Raw genomic sequence first — 24,438 nt, 5'->3', positions numbered from 1 at the left:
CAACCGAGTGAAGGCGATCGGCGCGAGTCATCAAGTACGTCACATTCGCGATGCCAAATGTGATAATTACGCCTAATGGCACCTCTGCTTTTTTTTTTCTCAAAAAAAATGCCACCGACTCGATGGCGACTGTACAAATTTTTAATGAAAAAATGCAATTATCTGTTTCGGAATGTGAGAACACGTATTTACGTATGTGTGCGTAAAACTTTAAATTGGAACGCATTTGCACAAATTAAGATATTGGTAAAATTCGGATTGAATTTCTGTATTTAGTAAATTATTTTTTGCGCAGTTGCGTAAAACATTGATAATACTTTGATATTTATGAATAGTTCAAGCAGCAACAGTGTCTACGACCACCAAATAATTACTTTGTTTATCACAATAAACAGCTGTTTGGAGATTCGCCAACATTTTAGATTTTGACTACGTTAAGGTGTCTCCGTGTGATTTAATTGTTACATTAATGGATTCCGATCATAGATATTTTAAACAATCAAATAATCTTCACTGTTTCTTTTTAGCCTTTTATTATGATTTGATTACTTAATACTAATTGTTACATATACAAAAGTGATTTCGAAAAAAAATATTTATTGTGTTATTTATTTTTATGCGATTTATTTTATAAATATTCTTTATATACGTACATTAATTAAATGTATCCTTCAAAAGTGATTATTATTTATAATTTAATATCATAGTTGTATCTTATATTTTAGAACTCGGTTGAATCGATATGAATGTGCTATATTTAAATTGATATACGTATTTCTATATATGTTGCCATATCATATATAACCACATTAGTTTATTAAATACATACATACATTGTTAATGTATGAACAAGTAATGATCTAAGCAAATCTGGTACTTATTATGAGTATGTGGGATTTTAGAAATTATAAGTAGGTATTTCGTTTAGTACTTACTGAAGATTTCTAAGTACTGGTCGTCATGCACTAGGCCTACAGATTAAGAGATAGGATCATAGTTAATAAGACTGCATAACATTCCACGCGTTGCAGTATCGTTTGCGAAATAGTCTAGTTTTTATTAACGGAACCATCATTTGCCTATGTATTATAATATGATATATTGAATAAATTTTTATAAAAAGTCTGGGTTTTTTTTATTTCGCATTTAATTTTAATTTACCTATTACCAATGTAAACAATGGGAGTCTGAACTCTGACCATTCGTTAACGATGTTTTCTTTGAGGTAAATTTACCTTTACAAACCCTGTAAAAACCGTAAAAACCCTTTAAACTAAAGACATGCTGACAGTTATGGCACGTTTACTTCATAGTACTCTAATATTCCATATTCCCGAATGAATTTCAATTTTCAACTTCTACAAAACGACAATAATTTGAATAGCGCACTATAATAGTAGGCATTCATGTATAGTATGCGCGCACAGACACACGCACACTCATATAGTTCGGATAACACAAACGGACAGGTCCGAGTGTCCGAACCTGTCCGTTTGTGTACATTTTAATATTAAATTATCTTCGGAGTAACTAATAAAAGTACTAACATTTTTGGCAGGCTGGAATAAAATTGAACCTGGCACATCTTATTGCATAAACTGTTACTGCTCGTTTGTTAACCATTTGTCAAGGAATAAGTAGGTGAGAGTTCCAGTGGCTATTTTATTCAAATACTTAAATATATGTATTTACAACAGATATCACGGGTTAGTGCTAGAGATAAATAAAAGTAAGGATCATCATTATTCAATAGGTAGATAGGTACGCCGATAAGGCATAAGTTACATGATATCATAAAAGGCTTTATTGAGTTTTTATTAATATTACATACAAATGAGTTTTATAAAATAGTTGTCTGAAGTTTTAACAAACTAAGCTATAGCCATTACTATAACCGCAGGTCGCAAAACAACTGCATCAAAAGATTCATGCTCATTTGATGTAAAAAATACGGCCACACTGAAATGTATGTCAAACATAAAGTTGACAACGACACTTGACAAGTAGCAATTATTATTACCAGATTGTCTAATGGCCAAGCCTATATTTTTGTCTAGTGTAGTTTAGAATACGTTTTAGCTTTTTGAGTCACGTTAATTATAGTAAAAAAAACAATGGTTGTCAAAGTGTATATTAGTGGTATTTCGGGAAACAAGGAAGTAAGTAAATTACTGATATTTGATACACTGCTCAAGATCATCTTTTTGCTCGGCTGATTCACATTCTGTTTCTTTCATTTTTATTTTTCGATCTCTCCATCGTAGGTAAAAAAGAGACAGCAACGAGTTTTAATGATACTCGATTCGAAGAACATAAAATATGAAATAATCGACATAACGGAGCCCGGGCGCGAGTCTGATAAGGATTTTATGCAAAACAATGCCAAATCAAACGGCGGCACTGTCAGCGACCCCAACCCTCGCTCGCCACTTCCTCCTCAAGTGTTCAACGACGAAGAATATTGTGGTGTAAGAAGAAGTTTTATATTTATGAGCAAAGCTATAATAAAAATATTATTAATTCAGTTTTTAAACTGCAGTGAGGTGTCATTGAGTAAAAGTAAAGTGTGACTAATAATTGTGTTTGCTATTAACTGATAAGACCCAATACAAAACTATTCTTATGTGATATTAATATTGATGATATTTTATTTTAGGACTATGACCAGTTTGATCTTGCCAATGAAGTGGATACCTTAGAGCAGTTTTTAAAAGTGGAAGTACCACCAGAAGAGCCTCAGGTACACACATTACTGAATGTTTTTTTTATATAAGTATATAATTTATTTAGCATTAATAGGAAAAATATTAATCTTCTAACTTCAATATTTTAGGAAAACGTTGCAAATGGAGACATCGCAAAGGCAGAGCCTAAGGATGAAGTCACAGAAAATGATACAAACGGAACGGCAGAAGATCAACAAAATGATGAAGCCAATGAGTCTTCCCAAGACAAAGAAGACTCGCATCCAGCAGAGGCAGACAGTCCTCCCACAGATGATGCAGTATTAACAAAAGAGTCATCAGTAGAAAAAGAGTCAGCGGACAGATTAAAACCTGATGAGGAAGAAGAAAAAACACAAAATGAAACACCTGCGCCAGTAGAAGAAACAAATTTAGAGAGTAAAAAATCCTCAAAGGAGAATACACCCTTAAAAGATGAGAATGTAAATGAAAATGGTGCAGTTAGCTCTCGGGAGCAATCAAATGAAAAAGAAGTTGCTGAAGTAGAGAATGTAAAAGAGAATCCTTCCGAAGCTCTCATTGAAAGTGAACAGGCAGCCGCTGCTGAATAAATGCAGCTTGTTCCACGCTTATCAGCTCAAATCATATTAGCACTAAGCAAGCACTTCTCATCTAAATCATTATTTATAATCATTGTTCACTTTAATTGCAAAATTATATCGAGTCATTGTATATAACAAAAGTATTGTTGAGATATTGTGTTATGTAGCTTTGTATGAAGTTACTAATTTAATGGAGTGGCCTATGATCATTTATCATTAGACTGTAATATGTTTTACATTATTGTTCAATGTGGAATATTATATTGTAACAATTGTTTGTAATTTTAAAGTTTCAAAGTATTCATTATTAACACTTCTAGATGTGCCTCCATTTACAAGGATTTACTTTGAATATTAGAAGCATGTTAAAGTTTTAAATATTTTGCCTTAGCTATTCTAAATCTTTGGTATATGAAGATACATAGTTTTAGAAAAAAAGAGCCGAAAATCCAAGAGCTCATATTATAATGAAGTTTAAAATATTTATAGGCTTAATACATGACATTTATTATAAGATGTACAAGCCGATATCAAGACTTTTAGTCTTAAGGTGCTGATATTTTTAACCCAAAAGCATTCTTCTATTTAAACAGTGCTTTTTGTATGTATTTTTTTTTTATTTGATTAATGAGTTTACACATTTATTCATCATATTCTTAATGTTATTAAAGACATTTTTTAACCAATTTTTTTCATATAAATTATATAAATACAATTATTTCTGTATTTTATTTATAAAGATCAACATGACAACAAACAAGCTAATATTTTATATTCTTCTGTGACCTTATTGTTGGAGAAGCCACATCTTAGCATCGTCATTATATTCCTAATCTTTTTAATTTTTAGGGGCGTTAAATCTCATTACCCACCTAAAGACGCGGAATAATCCATCCGATTGTATTGAATAATATATACTTCTTCTAAGTTGGCACTTTTAATAATATGTAATGATGAGATTATAGTTACGCACTAGTTGCGTTTTTATGTTTATAATTGTTTTTAATAATGTCGTCCGTCGATAAATGTATTTTGTTTAAGACAATTAAAAAAAGATTAGACCTTTCATAAAATTATTATGATACCTAGAGATGATGGATTTACATTACCATGGACTAATAAATATTTATTATATTATTCGTCCACGACATTACTATGTTCTGTTGAACAAAGTTACGTGTTAAATTTGTTTTTCCAATCATATAGGTGTGTTTGGAGTGGGAGTTAGACCATTCTCCCATTGCGATACGCACAGGCGATTCAAGTATCCTGCAAGTCTCGGAGACTAGTCGCCGCGGAATATCTCACATACATTGTACCGGTAGCGTAGTGTGCGAGCCTACATACAAATGTATGTGAGATACTCCGCGGCGACTAGTCTCCGAGACTTACAGGATACTTGAATCTCCTGTGCGTATCGTAATGGGAGAATGGCCAGCTAAGAAGAATACAATTTTAGATTCAGTTCCATCCAGAATGAATAGCCTGAAATAAAAAATCCCTCTGTGTTATGTTTACGACCATGTCGTTTTTATCATAAAATTAATTATTTTTTTGCATAACAGACGACAATTACTTTTTTGTGAGTCTCATAATAATTATAACCCTTAGCAAATATATATTTTTATAATAATACATTTAAATGGTGTCGTTATTTAAGCCCTAGTACCTGTTCTTTTATACTTCTATACTCTTCAACTTGAAAGATAACAACCCCTTTCCCTCTTCCCTCTTTCGCTCACTATTTTAATATCTTACGAGCTGCGCTCCGCGGTTTCACCCGCGTGGCTTTTCTCCTGTTAGACTCTTAGCGTGATGATATACAGGGTGCTCCACCATCGGAATACTAAGCTCAAAGGAGGTTAGAGTTTTGTATACGCTGAGTACGTAAAAACACTTATATAATTCCATTTTACATGATCATTTTTTTTTGTTTAAGTTTTACATATAAAACTACAAGTCCCTTCGCGCTTAGTATACCGATAGTGGGACACCCTGTATAGCCTATAACCTTTCTCGATGAATGGGCTAACACTGAAATAATTTTTCAAATCGGATCAGTAGATCCTGAGATTAGCGCGTTCAAACAAACAAACAAACTCTTCAGACAAACTCTATAAACAATCTCTATAGATATTTTCAAATATAACAACCTAGCTAAAAAATCTAACAGATTTAATATATAAACTAGAAACGAGCCCGCGGCTTCGCCCGCTTTGTCTAAACCCAATATATGATAAAACCTGCCTCGATAATTACTCTAAATTTAAAAAAAACCGCATCAAAATCCGTTGTAGCTTGTAGGTACCTTTATCCTAAAACCTGCCTATTTCTGTCCCGAAAGACGTTAAAGGTGGATATTTATTATATCACAAACGTGGAAACATCACAGAAACCATCATGTTGAAGGATTTCTTGTCTTCAGATACAACAACTTGAAGCATTCATCGTTTTGAAATTTTATTGAACCGCCCATCAAAGACTATGTTCCATGTTGTGTTACATCGTGATTCGTGAGTATAATACCAAGTACCAACGAGTGTATTGGTGTAATATTTTACCGAACCAAAGCACGAACGCGGGCGATGCTGTCTTCTATTGCAATAGGTTCAAACCTGTTACAACTTAAAGGTAGACTCGAACACTGAGCATTGCGCCGAACAGAGCATCGGGCATTAGCATGAACGTTACATTTCATAGAGATGCTTTTGTAAATTAATAGCTGTATTGTTGTAACTTTCGTTACTACCACAAGTACCTACTTAAAAATGCTCTAGTGAATGTCCACCCTAAAGTTAGCTACAAATTCGCATTATAAGTAGAAAAAGAATCCTATGTTTAATCTGGTTCTTTGTAGAATAACACAAACAAGTTTTGAAGTGTTCTCTGCGTAAAGAGTTCATAAAAAGAATCTATGCAAAAAAAATTGGAACCTTTCGATTCTTTGCCTTGCCTGTTTTAAAATACATATTGTGCTTTTAATTTATGGAAGTATTTAGGTACCTATGTTAGAACTAAGTTATTACGTATCTATAGTTGGATACGTAATACATTTTCACAATATCCGACGGTCAATTAATTTTTAAAACATATTTTCCTTGAAGGTTGGAAGTGAGCTAATTTATATAATACATACAATTACGCAAATAAAGGAAATGCATGATATTTTGTAATTTTTTCGGATAAAGCGGATCGAAAGGGCCTCAACTGGCTACCTTTGCCTGTTCTTTGCCTTTGCCTGTACTTTTAGTATTGCAGTCAGAATAAAACTTGGCAAATAAGTTCGAATAGTTTGTAATATATTTAAACTGAAAACTGAAAGTTTTGTTATAGTTATTCCATATTCGCATTTTCTCAAATTGTTAAAGGGCCGAGTAGCCCAGAATGAATCAATAGAAATATCAAAAAATAAATAATTACTTAGTAGCATTCGAAAGTATTGCATTATCATGAACTCGAGTGTTTGTATGAATGTTATTATTTAAGTAGGTACCTCTTTAATGCGAAAACTATTGAACGGATTTTTATGACGTTCATTGTACCTACATGGAAGTGATGTAGCAGAATCTTAATCTTAATACTAAAGGCGAAAGTTTGTAAGTATGGATGTATGGATGTTTGTTACTCTTTCACGTAAAAACTACTGAACCGATTACAATGAAATTTAGCGCACATATAGAGTGTAACTTGGATTAACACATAGGATAGGTTTTATCCCGGAAATCCCACGGGAACGGTAGCTATGCGGGTTTTCCTTTGAAAACGCGGGCGAAGCCGCGTGCGGAAATCTAGTCATACATAAGCCATAAAATACTTGCTTTTGCCCGCGGCCGCGGGTGAAGCCGTGCGGCAGTTTGATTGTTGCATGCTGTTGCATAAATGTCGTAGTAAACACAGCACTACACAAATAAAACAAATGCGTATTTACGTTGAAAGCGTAATATATTTTCATGATTATCATTTTGAGCAAAATAATTCCTTAATAATTTACTACATCTTTAGCTTAACATAAATATGGAATAACTGTATATAAAATCTACAGTGGAAATGTATAACGCTCAGGTATCTAAAGTTTAAATGATATTATTTAACTATGTATAGCCTCATTCCTACGCCGAATACGTTTTACATCGTCTTCTTCATGACGGGCGACGGCGGATTGCTGAAGTCTCGTCGGAAGGATTCGCTGAGTTCCCCGATGTTCCTGTGCAGCGGTTCGGCTTCCATGAACTCGTCCAACTGACACGCTTGCACGTTCTTGTCGAGTGTGACGAGTCGCTGTCGCGAGTTCTTGAACTCTTCCACGAGGCTGAGATTCCTCTTGATGCCGTCGACGAGTTTGACGACGGAGTACTCCCCCATGGCGGCTCCCTCCTGCAGCTTGGTGCCGGCGATCTTGGCCATCGACGACGTCTTCACGTCGCTCACCAGCTGTATGAGCCACTGCCGCAAGTTGTTCAGTATCGTCATGGGCCCCTCGTACTCGTTGGGCACGGTGCCGTCCACTTCGGATTCGAAAAACGACAGCAGCGGAAACCATATTCTTGTTCTGGAATAGACAATTGTTTGACATTAGTTATGAATATGATAATATACACTCCGAACATGCAAACAATTATATGCTTGAGCACGGCTGTTCGTTAGTAAACATGTGAGTTTTATTATTTATTATTAGTCACATATAAGAGAAACATTCATACGAATGCTATTTACATATTACGTGTGCATGTTTACGAGAGCTAGATTTAATTCTTGCCCTTTTATGGGTGATGTAATTTGATAAAATTCCTGTCATTATCGCGGCGACAACCTTGTTAATGGATGCACGAATTGTTTGTATGAAAACGTATTTGGCTTAATGCCATAAAAAAATTATCTTTCAGTTCAAAATCATTTCACAAAACTGGTAAAGTTATGCAACACACTTACAACTGTTTATCACGTTACCTACATTTAAAATCAAGATAATATACCAAATGTTTCTTTCTTTAATACGGATTACGATCATAAATTAAAATTTATTTTAATTAACCAACCTAGCTATTTTAAGAAAACACATTTTTAAATAAAAAAATAGAATTAAATGTTAATTGCATGTCAGACTCTAGTCAAGAGATAACTATATAACTTCCCTCAATTATCAATTTACTCGACAATTTGCAACGTAATTTTAAGACGTGCACCAAAATAGTTCATTCGCTTCAATGTACATCAAAGACACTGTCCAGTGTCATCATACTATTTGACAGGGTTTTAAATAAAATTGAGTAAGAAATTTTCAGTCACACGATCACTATATCTAAGATACATGTATATAGATGAGTTCTTATACCCACTAATGACAATGACTTATACACACATGAAACTGCACTAGTAATTAATTATGATTTATTACAGCAATGCAATTGTCATTTTCGAAAAAATGATACATATTGCAAGTACTTTTCTGCAAATGTAAACGAATAGAATAATCGACCTAGTAAAGCTGAACGAGGGTATTTTTGAGTTCAATCGTAACAATTAAAAAACAATCCAATCTTTCAATTCTATATCTGCCTTAATATTGCCTTTTTAATATATCAATGAAAAATATTGAAAAAAAAAACGGGAAAAAAATCTTTCATAAAAATTACTTAAATACATTATCGCTCAAACTAGGGCGGGAAAAACCGCGGGGTACACCTAATTTCTTAACCAAAAAGTACTAACTACTAGAAGTATTAAACGTACCTAGAAGAGTCGCTCTGCATGAGCGCCTGGTTGTTGGACAGCGTGTGGTAGTACAGGAACAGCCGCGACGTGATATAGAACGCGATGAACACGTCGATCGAGTAGTGTTCGTGCGCCGCCAGGATGAAGAATATGCCGAACATGTTCATCACCCACGTCAGGATGTGCAAGAGGTACAGACTGCGCGATGTGTCTGAAAGAAACGACATTTTTGTTAATTGTTGTTCCCAAAAATAAAGGTCAATTCTTATTGTTTCTAAGCTGAATCCGTTTTAAAGTTCTTTGTTATTCGACAGATTTTTTAACTGACGTCCCCGAAAGCGAAGGTTCTCTATTCGTAGCGCAATCTTTCTTAACATATCATGGTTTTGTGTTCTTTGTTTCTAGTGAAGAATGAAGATAAAGAAATTTAGTGTGGGATAGATACACTTTGGAGGTAAAGCAATCATCAATCCTTCTAAGAATATGATTCAGTATAATGTAATCGAAACATAAGTGGGGCATAGCCCACGGTTAGTATATTGTATGAACAAGACTGACGGTCGGAACGGTAGGACTGTAAGGGTCTTGACAATATTAGATTAATATTGTAAAGTGGATTCCAACGATGAGTTGGTGTGGAACTGAAATATATTGTAAATATTTATGACTACCGATTGATAAAGGATTTCTAAATTGATCAATAAGAAATAAAGATTTCACATAATTTCGTAACATAAACCTTGAATTCATTAATTTCTCGATCCATTATAATCTGCATCTCCTTTACATTATACGAATTATAAAGGAAAATTAAATATTACGAAACAATTTTTAAATATATTTCTAAAAGGTCATCCAGTACCTGTTACATTAACGAATATTATCAAGATTAGATATGTACATAATATGTAATGTTAATGAATGTGACCGATTAATAAAGGAAAAAAGTGAATGTACTTGTGATTGAGGATAATCAGCTTTTTATTTAATTTAAGCAAAATTGCTTGGTAAAAGTTTTGACTAATACGATATAAGATCGTTTCCAAAGAGGAAATTTACTGATTGTTTTGATAAGAGGTTAACTTTTGAGCTAGATTAGCTCAGGTTCTAAAATATTTTCATTGTATTCGTCTGAAACGAATATATGAGCGAAGGAATATCTTAACATATTATGAGCAAAAGAATGTGGCCTCCAATAACCGAGCAATATTCTAAACTAATACGCACAAGATGGTATGCAGTAGTTTCGAAGAATCGTAGATTCTTCGAAACTACTGCTGCTAGTGCTGGCATTCTATGTCATATTTATAGAATTTTTCACTTTAATTTCGAAGTGAACCCATATAAAATATGAAGTAAAATGTTAAACTAACTAAAATAAGACGATTTGAACTTTATTTAAATAACATCAGGCAAAGTAACGTAAGCATGGATATGGTATGTCGGGGCGGTAATATTTGAGATTTCCGTTATATCAGTACATATTGAAACGATTGTTGATCTATTCATTCGAAGCAGAATGTAATGTAATGTTGTATTCTTCTAGTAACAATATCAATGGCTAATCATAGTAACAAATGCTTTTGCATCTATTGTGTTCTATGTTGAATTTAATGGAGCATATAATTTTCGATTACCTTGTCGATAATGATGATTTTTTTATTATTATGAAAAAAATCAATTGCAGGAAAGTTATTCATAAGAATACCCAGATAATTTGGTGGTATTCTCATATTATAAGAAGATGCTAATATTATACAAATAAAATAGGCAGTCTTAATAATTTTAATGTCATAGGAGTGTTATTTTCTTATCGCTAGACGCTAAGTAATGTATAGTTAATGTATTTTTTTAGAAAGTTTCGATAAAATTGTTATTATTGATTACATACTATTAAACAAACGAGTTAAATAAAACACGTATTACTATCAACTTGTGTCATTTAAGCAGTAGGTAGTAGACTTAATTAATTTTAAAATAAATAAAAAACAATTTTAGTGACAATTTATTTGTTTTGTTATAACATTATCACCATTTCAAGACGCATATTATCCCATATTTCTGAAACGCAATCAGTGCGTTATAAATTCAAATGTTTACGTGACAAGTGAGAACCGATTGGTCGATATGAAAATATTTATTTGTCAAAGCATTCAATGATTAAGATAAAGCCGATATAGATACGCTAAAATAAGCGTATTCTACTATATAAACAAACATTTACTTCCTTGGACGCAAACAAAAATGGTATTCATAGATTTAAATATTTATGTTACCAGTTCAACAAGCACAATAACAATTATATTATTGCGTGTTTTGATACGGAAATGTATACGCAATTATTTAAGAAAATAGGTAATATACGTACATATATATTTTATTTCTATCTCATTCTAACAGATTGTTATCAGGACTCGAGTCAAAGTTTAATTGCCTCTCCTATGGACCTATGATTTATTACTGCAACATATTCTACTGTTTTAAACATAAGACCGAGCACATTTTCACAATTAAATTTCCTTGTATCTGCATACCAAAAAATGAGCAACAAGCACCTTTCCTATCTCATGCAAATTTTCTGATCATCAAAAAATATTTAGTTGTAGTAATATAATATAAATGTAAATTGGAAGCATAAGTATTATATGGAAATAACATTAAAAGCAACCTGTTGATAATTTTAAAATAAAAAAGATAATTTAAATACCTAGTAGAATATTTATAAAATCACTTTAGTGAGTAACGTAAATGTAATCTAAATCAATTCTTATAAAATTGATGACTGTGTTCAATTATCAAGTGTTTATCGGTGTAATATTGACTTTGAACGAAACAATATTACCGAATATCAGTCAGTTACTAGATAACATTGTTTTGGTATCGGGAATTCGGGAAGTTTAAACTGCACTTTAAAGAGACAAAAGGAAGTTCTTTGGCGCGAATTTTGATACTTTTATCTAAAGAAATTATTAACTAAGGTCAGGTGGGGTAAGAGGAACATATTTCATTTTCAGTAAAATATTTTGACTGCTAGGAACAACATTTATAGCTTTTTAAGATGTTTGAAACACACAAAACTTACCTTTATGTATTAGCTTCCCGTAGGCTAAATGTCATTACTCTAATAACAGTTCTTACGAAGATATTGACATTAATGTCAAGATTGAGTAATCGTTCCTCTTCCCCCTTACATGGGGTAAGAGGGACTGTCATTGTATTTCCTAAGATTGGAGTTTGAATTAAAATATTCGTTGCTAAATGTTCGTTAATTTGTAGGTAGAATGTCTTTGGTCAATATTAGATCTTAATATAGATGAAATAAGGTATAATTTGGAATAAAAAACAAGAATACATCAATTCGGGGTAAGAGGGACATACAGGTTCGATCAGGGGTGGCAAACTAAAAAGAAGTCGACAAGTTATACTGCTATTTTTATTTAATCATATAAACTATGTGATATGAGATCAACATTGCGATACTGTCTTTAACCCTTAATCGGCCATGACTTCAAACAAGCATTGTTTGCATTTTCACTGCATTGACAGCCTCATTTAATTTATCATTATCATAACTGCTTCTATTAGATTTTCTTATATATTTTCGCGGCATGTTTTATCTTATATTCCTGCAACAGTCAAACAACAAGAAGTCAATACTTATTACAATTATAGAGAAAGAGACGTATACAAATCGCATGAAATTTTATTTATCTATATAGGTAGATAATATAATAAAAAAAATATTTAATTTTTTATTTGTTTGTGATAATAATAATATGGTTTCAAAAACTAAAAGACCGATTATAAAAAATTTTTTGTTATAATAGCCCCTAGACAACACTGGCTATAAATTATAAATTATACTAAAAAATTAATCAAAATGTTGGTCACCCCTGACACGGGGGAAGAGAAACGTATGTTCCTCTTTCACCGTCAATAGTGAGCCTCTTACCCCAGCTATTGTTTTTGGAGGCTAGGATTTTCAAGCGAAATAAATTCACATAATTAGTTGTTTCTCAACTAAAATGATTAATAAAAGAAATACTTACAGTTTTTACCGTGTATCACTGTATTTAAAATATTTCTAGCACTATTTTATCAACAAAATATGGGTTCGCAAAAAAACGCGCCAACTTGGTGTAAGTCAAATTCGCAACTGTCACATTTGTTTACATTTTTTGTAACGTCTGTGCTACGTAGCGACATCTACTCAAAACCGCTCAAACTAATTCGCCTTCACTGTTTTACCGACGGAAAGTACATAGTCATAAACGTTTCGGTTTACTAGTTATGGTCTTTAGGCCCTCTTCCCCCAGTGACCCTCTTACCCCACCTGACCTTATCGGGAACTCGTTTTATATTTGCAGATTTGCGGTCAATAAAGAATTGGGTTGTGCGCAATTTGCAGAAATGTAGGTCGAATTACGCTGTACAAAATGTTTATAATGACCTTTTTACGTTACTTCCTAGTTGCTATTGAAAACATTCAATGAATTGATGAATGCCGATTTTCAAAGGTAAAAAATATTTTTTTCAAAAGCAATAATACAAAAAGGAAAAGCATTGATTCGGAAATTATGATGTGAATAAGAGGATATTTGAAAATTCTACAAGAATAAGAGATTTGCCAACACTATATTTTATCCAAAAGGTTTTAAGCGTATTTTTTGATAATATTTTCTGGTATAGCTTTTAATAGTATAGCGAGAAGCAAGCAACGACTCTACAGATGCATTGGCAGTTTTAAAGGAGTCGGGATAAGAAATGAAGTTATGGAGGGAAATAAAGCACAGGACTAACGAAAGTGAGAAAAAGAAACAAGTCTTATTAGCAATACATTTATCGTTAACTAGATTTCCGCCCGCGGCTTCGCCCGCGATTTCAAAGGAAAACCCGCATAGTTCCCGTTCCCGTGGGATTTCCGGGATAAAACCTATCCTATGTGTTAATCCAAGTTACCCTCTATAGGTGTGCTAAATTTCATTGTAATCGGTTCAGTAGTTTTTAGGTGAAAGAGTAACAAACATCCATACATCCATACATCCATACATCCATACATCCTTACAAACTTTCGCCTTTATAATATTAATAGGATATCAGGAGCTAACGTATCTGCACAATTGAATCATATCGAGATTATTCTTTATGACGAATTTTTGCGATTTTTATTTGAAGTGGGGATATTTTCTTTTTCAAACACAATTAACTGGTTGACCTTCATCGATTCATCATTTAAAGATAAAATCAAAATGACGTCTGAAAGAACACACTGGAAGTATGATCACAACTGCATATTAAATCATAAAGTTTCCAAAGCGAATACTGTTTCTTAAGTTTTTCTCTTACTGGCTCAATCAATATATGTAATATAATATATGTACATTTAGATCCAATTTAAGGGAACATCAAATTCTCTGATTCCCCTTAACCCTATTTTTGGGACTATGTGTACGTTATCCACCTACATGCTACAATTAAAAAACTCGGTCAGTTGTTTTAGCGTGTTTGAGTATCAAACAACGAAGTCTGTTTAGATAAACATCATTTCCAACTTATGCAATAACTAGTTCGATATACTTTAGAATTCAGATTGACTCTAAAATAAGTATAGCCTATCATTGTTGGGATTAGTGTTTAGTATTTATTTTTATTTTCAAATGTTTATTCAAATCATCAAAAGCTTTTCAAATAGGGCCAGGGAAAGCTCCTTTCCCGCGCAATTCATCCCAGTGTCCAATCCAAAAATTGGGACAGATTGTTTCGAAATATCGCTTGAAAATTTTACAATCATCGACATCTCCAAGAAGTCGTGTACATTTGTAGTAATCGCAGTAATTATCGTAGCAGGCTCTGGTTTGATTTTGAAAAGGATATCTGGGATCGATTCGAAGCGTTCTAAATTCTTGATCACACATTTTGATAAATTTTGATTTCTATAATTTATAAAGCGATATATAAGTAGAAATTATGTAAAATTACTTGATTCAATATCGCTCATGTCCAAAATTTGAAGTATTATTAGATAAGTACTAGAAGATATAAGTTCTATTGAAATATTTTATCTTCTACTTATCTACAATTTTTCCCGTTATAGCAATTTGAAAAATTATCTTTTATATGGGAATATTTTTCTAAGCGAACAATTCAGGTAAGTAAGTATTATTATATTTATAACAACTTAAATTATACAATATACATTGTATTGTATCAGCCTGTCGTGTCCCAATGCTGAGCAAAGGCCTCTCCAAGTCGCGTCTTGTCCTAATGAAAACCAGTCATTTTTAAATTGGTGAATTGTAAATTGATGACAATATACATTATACATGTTATAAAATTTAAAACTGTATCGCCGAAAACTAGAAATAAAGAATTTGCAGCTAAGTGCCGATAAAGGCATGCCAATACATATCTTTATCTTGTTTTACTGTACATAGCGATATTAGGCTGTTTCCGCGTATGACTCATAATTTCAGAATGGTATCGCATTAATTTGGCTATTAATTTAAACCAATAGATATTGTTGATAGATAGAGCAAATCTGTGTTAATTTAAGTGCGTGTAGGTATTAGTAAATTTCATTCATTTTATTTTTACAGATTAACAAATTTAAATGGTACAATAGTAAAATTTTCTCTAGTGGCAACTTAATCTTGAGTTCTTAATCTTGAGACTGGTCAATTTTGACTATCTTCTGAATTTTGAGTTTAAATGAAGAGAAATTTGACGTCTCTACGTGTATAGGTCAATTAAGGAAAGCTGGCATGTTCACAGTACTCACACTTATGCAATTTCACTTACAGTATGTTCAAAAATAAATGTGACTCTAGTTTCATTTTAGACTTGAATTGTAAAATGGTGCGTTGTAGATAAATATATGCAAATATTAATTATGAAAGCTCTCATAATTTACCTGTAAAATTATAATTTAAAAGTAAATCAATTGATTAACTTAATTATTTATTCTAATAATAATCAATTGGATAAAAGAATTAATAATCATTCAATTATCAAATAATAATTAAATTTCAGGTCATAAAAACAATACAAATAACACGTGTACGCTCACTCCCAACACACGGATGGTTATTTTGATAATGATTTAAATAACGGACGTTTTCTTATTTAAAATCAAATTCTTTCATTTACTGTATCACAAAATTCTTCATAGATTTTTAGATATTCGTACTACACACATCACCCTGTATTTATAAACAATTGCAAAATAAAAGCTACACATAGGCCGGGAGATACTGACACAAAATTTCGGGTCATTTGTAACAGAATGGCGGTTCTACAGGGGTCTTATTACGCAATGACAAAAAGAAAAATTATGGTCAGAACGCTGGTACCGGCGGACTAGTCGCGTGGGCGTTAGTCGAACTCGTCGGATAAATAGCGAAAGTCAAACGATTTGTAACACAAAAATTTTAGAATTTACCGATAGCCCATAAAAAAGATGTAGGCGGTAGTGTCATGCCATACTTTTCCGGTGTAACTTACAGCCCCCCATACCGACGCGATGCGTTGATTTAAAAAAACAATAAAATAAATAAAAAATAAAATAACGCCCACTGACCATCATTTTTCTTTTTGTCATTGCGTACTAGACCCCTCTAGACCGCCATCCTGTTACAAATGACCCGAAATTTTGTGTCAGTATCTCCCGGCCTAACATGTGCAATGTGTAAATGTGTTGACGTTCCAGCTCTTCTTAATATAGGTATAATGTTCTTATGATAATCATAAGTTATATTCGTATGATCTACAATAAAGTGGATACACAACGAACGCTTATCCGCTTCATACAAATAACGATTGACCTAATGATACAGTTGCATTCCGTCCATTGAATTTTCTGTGACTCAATTTCGCGCCTGTTAAACCAATCTGACGATACACCGATCTTAATGAATCTTGTTCTCTCCTAACAAGAAGCAACAATAAAGCAGTATTGTACAAGTAAAAATTAAACACAATACACATATACCTACAAATTAAAAATACTTTTTGATGTTACAAGAATTTAAGTCACGTATACAAAACAATCACAGTTAAAAATTACTCACATTCAGTGATGAAGAAGTTGAGCAGCGTCAGCGCCACCGTATGTCCTGAGAACATATAGTCCCCACAGGTACGCACACCGCGCACAGACATGCCCGCACCGCTCCATATATCGTAGGCCTGCCGCAGCCGCCGGCCCCACACCGTGAGGTCGTCCGCCGGCGGGTAGAACCGCGGCTCGCACTTCAGGTGCGACCCGGGCACCGACAGCGACGTGATCAACATCGTGAAACATCGCAGCAGGAACACGGTGCCCGCCAACGCGAAGAACCGCCGCAATATTATAAACCTACGAACGCGATTGTATTGTATTCGTGCTGTTCTTTTTGCTCATTAGCTTAAAGCATAACAGCTAAGTAGATGCGAGTTTGGTGACATCATGTACAATTCCAGCACTAAATTGGCAAGGTTACTGGTCACTTATCTGACTTATCTCTTGCTTTTTTCCATGATTATTGGTATGTTTAATGATGTCTGTTGAGAAGAAAATTTAAGAAAGGAGAGGAATACGTGGAAAGCGTCTTGAGCGCTTTCAAAGACCCTTGACAAATTACGTGCCGGGGACTGTACATATACGATAGTCGATAACAATGGGACAGAATGTTTAAAATGCGTTGATACAATGCATGACCCGGTCCGAACTCAAGACATCATGCGTTACTAACGTATTTCCCTCGACAAGCTGTCCCTGTAAGTCGAGCACACACACAAGAATATTGACAAAAAAACTACGTAAACTAATATTGTGTGTGCGTTTGCCAGTTTGCGTTGTTGTTTATTTGATAAAATGAATGTAATTTTCTTTTCAAAAAAGCTAATGTTTCGTCCGAGTCATATTTTACTTTACGAGGAAAAATTGCCTAAAATATTGCGTAGTGCGAGACCAATATTATTATATTGATTTTTATAAATTTTGCATTGGCAATATATTTTTGCGTATTAAGTATATATTATTGGGTATAATGCGTAAATGTATTAAGTACTTAAGTAAATGATAAAAATATATTATCCCGTAATTTATTTTTATTGGTATGATTATAATGCTTAATAAATTAATACCATCGATCAAAGTAGAATGTTTAACTTTTTTAAGTACATAAGCCTGTTTTATAGCATTTTATAACTTTTATGAAAATTACGTATGGTGCGATAATGCTTTTTTAATTTTTAAAGAAACAAGGCCAAAACTGCTTTACATAACAGCGAAAGGTGAGCGAAAACGGGTTAATTGAACTAAATGAAATAAAAAGCGGTGAAATATTTTAATGCCGCTCATTACAAGACTTACATATTTACGTAGGTATGTATATTGTTAAGTACATATTGTCTAAGAATGATTAATTATATTGATAAATGTTATTTTGCTGAATAAATGAATTATGAATTATGAATTGTTTAGATATAACTAATTTTATTATATGTATTTATATCATATCAATATTTTGGTTATCGAATTTTACACCTAGATGTTGATAAGGATAAGAGAAATTTGTGTTTCAGTGTCAGAAAAGGTTATTAACATGCTATTGTAGGTCATGACATTCAGTTGTACCTTTTTTGTTTTAAGGGCTTGGTCTAGTAGTGCAAACAAATGCATCCTGTCATCCTATATGTAAATAATACAAATGTACTAAGGGAAAGTTGCTCCACTTAATTTTTAAAAATTAAATCATTCGTATGCATAATTTAATATTCGTAATAAGTACCAAAAATGACAATTTGAAACAATTTTCGTGAAAATTACACCGGGTGATTTTTTTTATCAGTACACAAGATTTGCGAATACTTTCTATTGATATCTTCAACTTCATGTTTATATAACTGATCAACTTTTACAAAGAAATTTGGACGAAATATAAAAAAAAATAAGCTTTCCATACAAAATGCATAACTCTATACATTTTTTTCGACCTAAGTTTCTTAGTGAAAGTTGTTCAGTTTAACTAATAAAACGGATAAACAAATTTTGTATATAATAAAAAAAATGTAATGTTTGTGTTAAAAAATTATAAAATAGAAAAATACACAAATGAAAACAAAAGATATTTATTTCTGACTAGCTTCCGCCCGCGACTCCGTCCGCGCGGATGTCGGTCTTCGCGTCTTCTACAGATTTATTATATTATGTATAATATATAGATTTATATTGATAAACCTAATAAATCTTTTGCTAGCATTCTGATGCTTTATCGGTTGCACTGGATTTATCTCTTTTTTTTTTTCAATCGCTTGAATGATATAGGATGGGTCCTTGATGGGCATCGAATGCTGAAGTCTCGAATCAATCAATTCTGACAGTAGGCAATTTATGTAAAATCTTGATAATGGTCCATCATTTTATTTTGCCTAAACGTTACATAATTTTTTATATATTCTATTTTTAACGAATGATTCACTCCAGTCCAAACAGCAAATAAGCAGACTTCTGCTTCTGCAACGTTTAGTTGCAAAAGCAGAAGTCTGCTTATTTGTATTTCAAAAGTGTTATTTTTTGCATTGTATTTCAAATATTAATTTTTTTATTTTTAACCGCATCTTCCGCATTCATGTCTTTTGCCGGAATTAGACATTTAACTTCTACTAGTCCCATTTTCCCTTTTTGATATGGGAGTGTATAAAGTAAATTTTTTAGATATTTCTCGTTATACTTTTAAAAAGTTATTATTGTCATTTTGCTCATTAGGTAAATTAATTTCGATATCAGTTTTAAGTTTTTTGATACCTGCAATAATAACGTCATAATCGCCTGCACATACTTATCGATTACACCCTGTATACAATCCACTATCCACATTCATAATGTTTTCCTGTCCTCCTCTCCTTTACGCTGTTCACCGATACATTTTAAATGAGTAAATCTGCTACCACTGAAGGATGTTTCATTGTGATCAGCAAATTTTCACCACTGTTGTCGATTATTTGTTTTTCATTTTTAATCAGCAATTGGGAATCATCAATTTTGTTTTTTGCAGATTGGTGATGTACCCTAACAATACGTCGAAAAGGGAAAGCATCAACGAATTATCGTTTTCGTCCTCTTTTTTTATTCTTCGTGTCTCTGTTACTTCTGTTTGTTTAGTTCTCAATACCCACTGAATTTTCTATGTTATTGTGATCTTCCATTACATCTGAGTTTTGATGATGTGATGATAATCCATTCGTTTTAATATTGGTACTTAGAGTTGGTAGACTAAACTAGAAATGGCGGACTAAATTTGTCAGCGCGTCTGTAAGATCAGAATATAAAACCAACATCCTGTATTTAAGTTACAAAATTAATAATCAAACAACATGCCGCTACGTTGAAAATTACTAGAAGAAAAAATTAAAACACCTCGGATCAATTTTGGAGTAAAGAAATCATTTTCCCCGTATGGGGATTTCCCCGGATGAACTTGGGAAGTTCAAGTTCTCAATACAAGTTTATATTATATTTCTTATTTCTCAAACGAAAAATAAACATTTTTGGAACTTCAAAAAAATTATATTATAAGAAAATGTATGAGCTTACTTTAGTTTTAAAGAAATATACATCCCTTTACTGACACCCCGTAAAATAAAGAAATTGTTGCCAATCACCTTTGCAATCTATTTGGTTTCATTAACTTTATGTTCGAAGATAATTATTTTTCTAGTAGTACTTTTTTCGTTTATTTTCACGCGTATTTTTTTCGTTTATTTTCCATATCGAAATCAAATGTTTAAAAATACGAATATTTGCACAAAACTAAGATAAAAATTAAAAATAATCAATTAACAAAAATATTAAATTTAATGAAGTAGAGCAACTTTCACTTCGGTATGAAGAAAATCGAGCGTAGAGCACACGTCAGAACGCTCCGGCCCAAGGAGCGCGACTAAAGAAATTCGCTAGGATTTTTCCTAATTATTTTAAATATTTTTTTAATATTTAAAGAATTATCAAAATTAAAAAAAAAAATTTTTAAAGGATTAATACTCATTGGTCTTCAACCAACTCGAATAAATTAATGGAAAAAATAACTTTTAGCAGTATTTATCAATAGATTTTGTAAGGCAAAAAATGGGAAATTTAATGAATTTATAACGTTCTAATTAAGAAAATCATAAGTTTTTCGGCAATTGTATTCAGCAGTTTTTAATAACGACTATATAAGGATAATAATGTGCTGATCAGATTGTGTAAATTGTAATCGGTTGCAACGTAGTGAGTGCACAAACTTAGCTCGAAATGTCTTTGGGAGAAAGAGACGTATCTTGAAGGCCTGATTAAGGTAAAATAAAGTAACTTTATAAATGTGAAAAAATTCACGCGCATTGCGTATATAACACTAATTGATATACAAGAAAAAAAAATTCAGTTTATCATTTCATTAGCCGGGAAAAAATTGTCAAATAACTTGTTGAAAACGCAATTTTGCTAGACTGCAGCCTTAAGAAGAATGTTAGTAATTATTATATTAAGAGTACAGTTACAAACAAAAATGTGACCAAGTATAATACTGCTCTCTCAGTAGGTATTTAACTTAGAAGTATACATAAATAAAATCAGTGAATTGATAATGATTCTTTTCCATATACATAGCACAAGAAGCTTTGGTATGGTACTTTTATAAATATGAAAGCTTGAATTAAAAATATGGAATTGCACAAAATTATTTAGAGCAAGGTTCTGTTATCTTTCAAATACATATTGACTAAGAAATAAAGAGTCAGTCTTTTAGTTACATAACTGTTAACAATCTATTAGGACAAAGAATTTAAAAATATCTGAGATTTATTTAATTGAATAACTTTATTGGAACAAAGGCAATTATAATAAATATCTTATTTAATAATTTATTATTCTTATAATAGAATAGTTATTATGTCATTACTTGTTTATCTATGAAATGCTTCAATTATCCATTGTGGACAATACAACAAAGGGTGACATAAAAATGTAAATAAAATCTTATCAATTAAACAAGGTTACAAAATCTGAATTGTTTTTGTTTTGAGCACAAAGAAAATCAGTGATTCATTTACAGTACAAAGTGCGGTCAACTCTGTTGTAATCTATTTATTTTATTTCTATAAAAAATATGAAGAGACAAAGATAAGGTTATTCAATATATGTACCAAGATAATCTATAATAATTTTTAATATGACTTTATATGTATACATATTAATAAAATATCAATAATTAATTTTGTATATCTTGATACGTAAAATGAACAATGGCTAGTTATTATTGTTGTGTGTTTGCTACATATCTACCACTAACTATATCTTTTCTTTTAAAAATACATGAAGAGAAAGCTAAATTTGCAATTAACTGATTAATGTCAGTTCCTTTAACTTTCTAAAATATTTTTTGTTTTTCATGCATTACCTATATGACTTATGTTTTAACCTCAATTTTATAAACTGTAAACATTAATAACAACAACATTAACATTCAACATTTTTTTATAACTACAAAATATAGGAAAACATCTTCAGAATGTCCATTTAATTATTCATTGTAAATGACAAATCTAATGGATCAGTGAATGACTGTGTATTTCTATGTAAAATCAAAGTTGGTTATGCACTCTTTAATGGGGGGAAATCCCAAGGAAAAATTATATCCAATAAAAATTATAATAACCAATATTTGCTTACATTGATATCATTGTGTTTACAAATTTGTATTGGAAAAATGTAGTTCCAAAAGTAGATTAGAGTTTGATCCAATGCCAAACTGTGACATTGTTTTTGTGCCATCACAAAGAAAACAACAATAAAATGACACAAAGAGGAATATAATATTGTTAACAATTAAATCATTCTAATTATTATACTTTCCTCAACTGTAAATAAGGCAAATGTAAAATAATTACCTGTGTTTGTGGAAGAAAAGGACAACCAACCAGATTGCCATCAATAGAGAGCCTGTAATCTCACACATATCAAAGGCCCATGGAATATGTGGAACATTATCTAAGAAGAGATCTGGAAGCGGTGGATATTTTTTCATATCTGGAACTTTATCATGCACTATCACCATAACCACTGCTGTCACCCAAGTGACTAAAAACACATATCCTATGGAAACAAAACAAAATTGAATAAAATAAAATAAAGTTTAAAAAAGGTTGTCATACAAGATACAATCCTCATTTACCCATTGCTATTGCAGTTTTCCAAATTTCTGGTTTTAATTTAGATGCCTTTACATCTGTATAATTCGATACACAATCAGTATTTCCACTATAAAGTTCATTTTGTAGCTGATGATGTAGGTTATAACTTAAATGTGATAAATTAGTTCCCACAAAATTTATGTTTGTCGCTGGGTTTGAGAGTGAATCTTCGCACAAACCGAGTTCACACATTGCATTTCTATTGCTCTTCTGCAATTTCTTCACCATCAATATAAACCGTTTGCGTTCCCCAAGTTTTAACTTGTCGAATGGATAATCGTAAAAATCTCGGTCCACGAAGCTCAGTAAACATCGACCATCGATATCTTGTGATTTACAAATTCCTATAATTAAGCTACTAATTTTTTCTTTATGTAATAATTCAATAACTTCTTTGTTGCTCCATTTTATAATATCCGAATCCATGATAACAGAATGATGTGTACACGATCACTAATAAAATAATCTCTTTATAAAACTTCACTTAAAAATTTATCCTAAATTTAAACAAAAATAAAAACACTGATTTAAGACTAGAGAGAAAGCGAAGACATTGTTCCAGCGTTTTACTTTGATTATCCCAATTTGACAAATGTCCCATCCGTTCTTTACCCTACTACGCCGTCGTTGTTTGACAGATGACACCTGGACATTTGACATTTTCTATTGATGGATGGATGTTCCACAGAGAAAAAAGAGTTGCCATTTTATGAGGAAATAATATCTATTAAATTAATTCTGTAAGTGTAATGAGAAATATTTGAACAATTTATATTAATCATTTGTGTAGCAGATATTTATCTGATTTGATATGAAAATTGTATAGGCAAAATCTAAATTTATAAAGAATAGAAAAAAAACGATCACGAGGCGGGACTCGAACCCGCTTCCTTTCACGATCCATGGAATGCGTTTGTTGTCTTTTAAGCGAAAACCACTTGACGGATTTTAATAATAAAACACATACAATTTAGGTAGGTACCTATAGGCACAGCGCTTAGAGCATTAAACCAACTTTAATGCTCTTAGGCCTAAGCCTGGCACAGCGGCAGTAAGAACATATTATTAGGAACGAGTCATAGTTCTCTGAGATTCGTTGTATTCAGTTTTAAATCTATAAATATGATTCTTAATACTGAGTCTTATTATTTCAAACGATTTAGGATTTAAATACTGCTCCTAACTAATTTTATAAAGTTTTGACAAACTGCGATTCACAATTTTATCGA

General features: G+C 32.0%; 2 protein-coding genes and 1 pseudogene across 2 annotated transcripts; 1 reads left to right on the top strand and 2 right to left on the bottom strand.

Annotated features, from left to right (window-relative positions):
- Positions 1 to 2,003: 2,003 nt before the first annotated feature.
- Sh3beta (SH3 domain binding glutamate rich protein Sh3beta) lies at positions 2,004 to 4,004 on the top strand. The gene is made up of 4 exons (XM_090107217.1): positions 2,004 to 2,159; positions 2,265 to 2,468; positions 2,657 to 2,740; positions 2,834 to 4,004. The coding sequence occupies exons 1-4, from the start codon at positions 2,115 to 2,117 to the stop codon at positions 3,293 to 3,295; spliced, it is 795 nt and encodes a 264-aa protein (XP_089963343.1). The 5' UTR covers positions 2,004 to 2,114; the 3' UTR covers positions 3,296 to 4,004.
- Positions 4,005 to 7,215: 3,211 nt separating this feature from the next.
- LOC149904754 (sphingomyelin synthase-related protein 1-like) lies at positions 7,216 to 23,816 on the bottom strand. Its single transcript, XM_090107254.1, has 5 exons — positions 23,191 to 23,816; positions 22,907 to 23,111; positions 17,065 to 17,351; positions 9,017 to 9,209; positions 7,216 to 7,835 (listed from the first exon to the last, which is right to left on the bottom strand). The coding sequence occupies exons 1-5, from the start codon at positions 23,633 to 23,635 to the stop codon at positions 7,412 to 7,414; spliced, it is 1,554 nt and encodes a 517-aa protein (XP_089963380.1). The 5' UTR covers positions 23,636 to 23,816; the 3' UTR covers positions 7,216 to 7,411.
- LOC149904755 (cytochrome c oxidase subunit 6B1 pseudogene) lies at positions 14,495 to 14,913 on the bottom strand (annotated as a pseudogene).
- Positions 23,817 to 24,438: the final 622 nt, after the last annotated feature.

This window comes from Colias eurytheme, chromosome 11 (genome assembly GCF_061535395.1).
Source record: "Colias eurytheme isolate Ceu_HAF_F1 chromosome 11, ilColEury1 Martin Lab GWU primary, whole genome shotgun sequence".
NCBI classification, from domain to species: Eukaryota; Metazoa; Arthropoda; class Insecta; order Lepidoptera; family Pieridae; genus Colias; species Colias eurytheme.
This window is presented reverse-complemented; position numbering and strand designations above follow the sequence as displayed.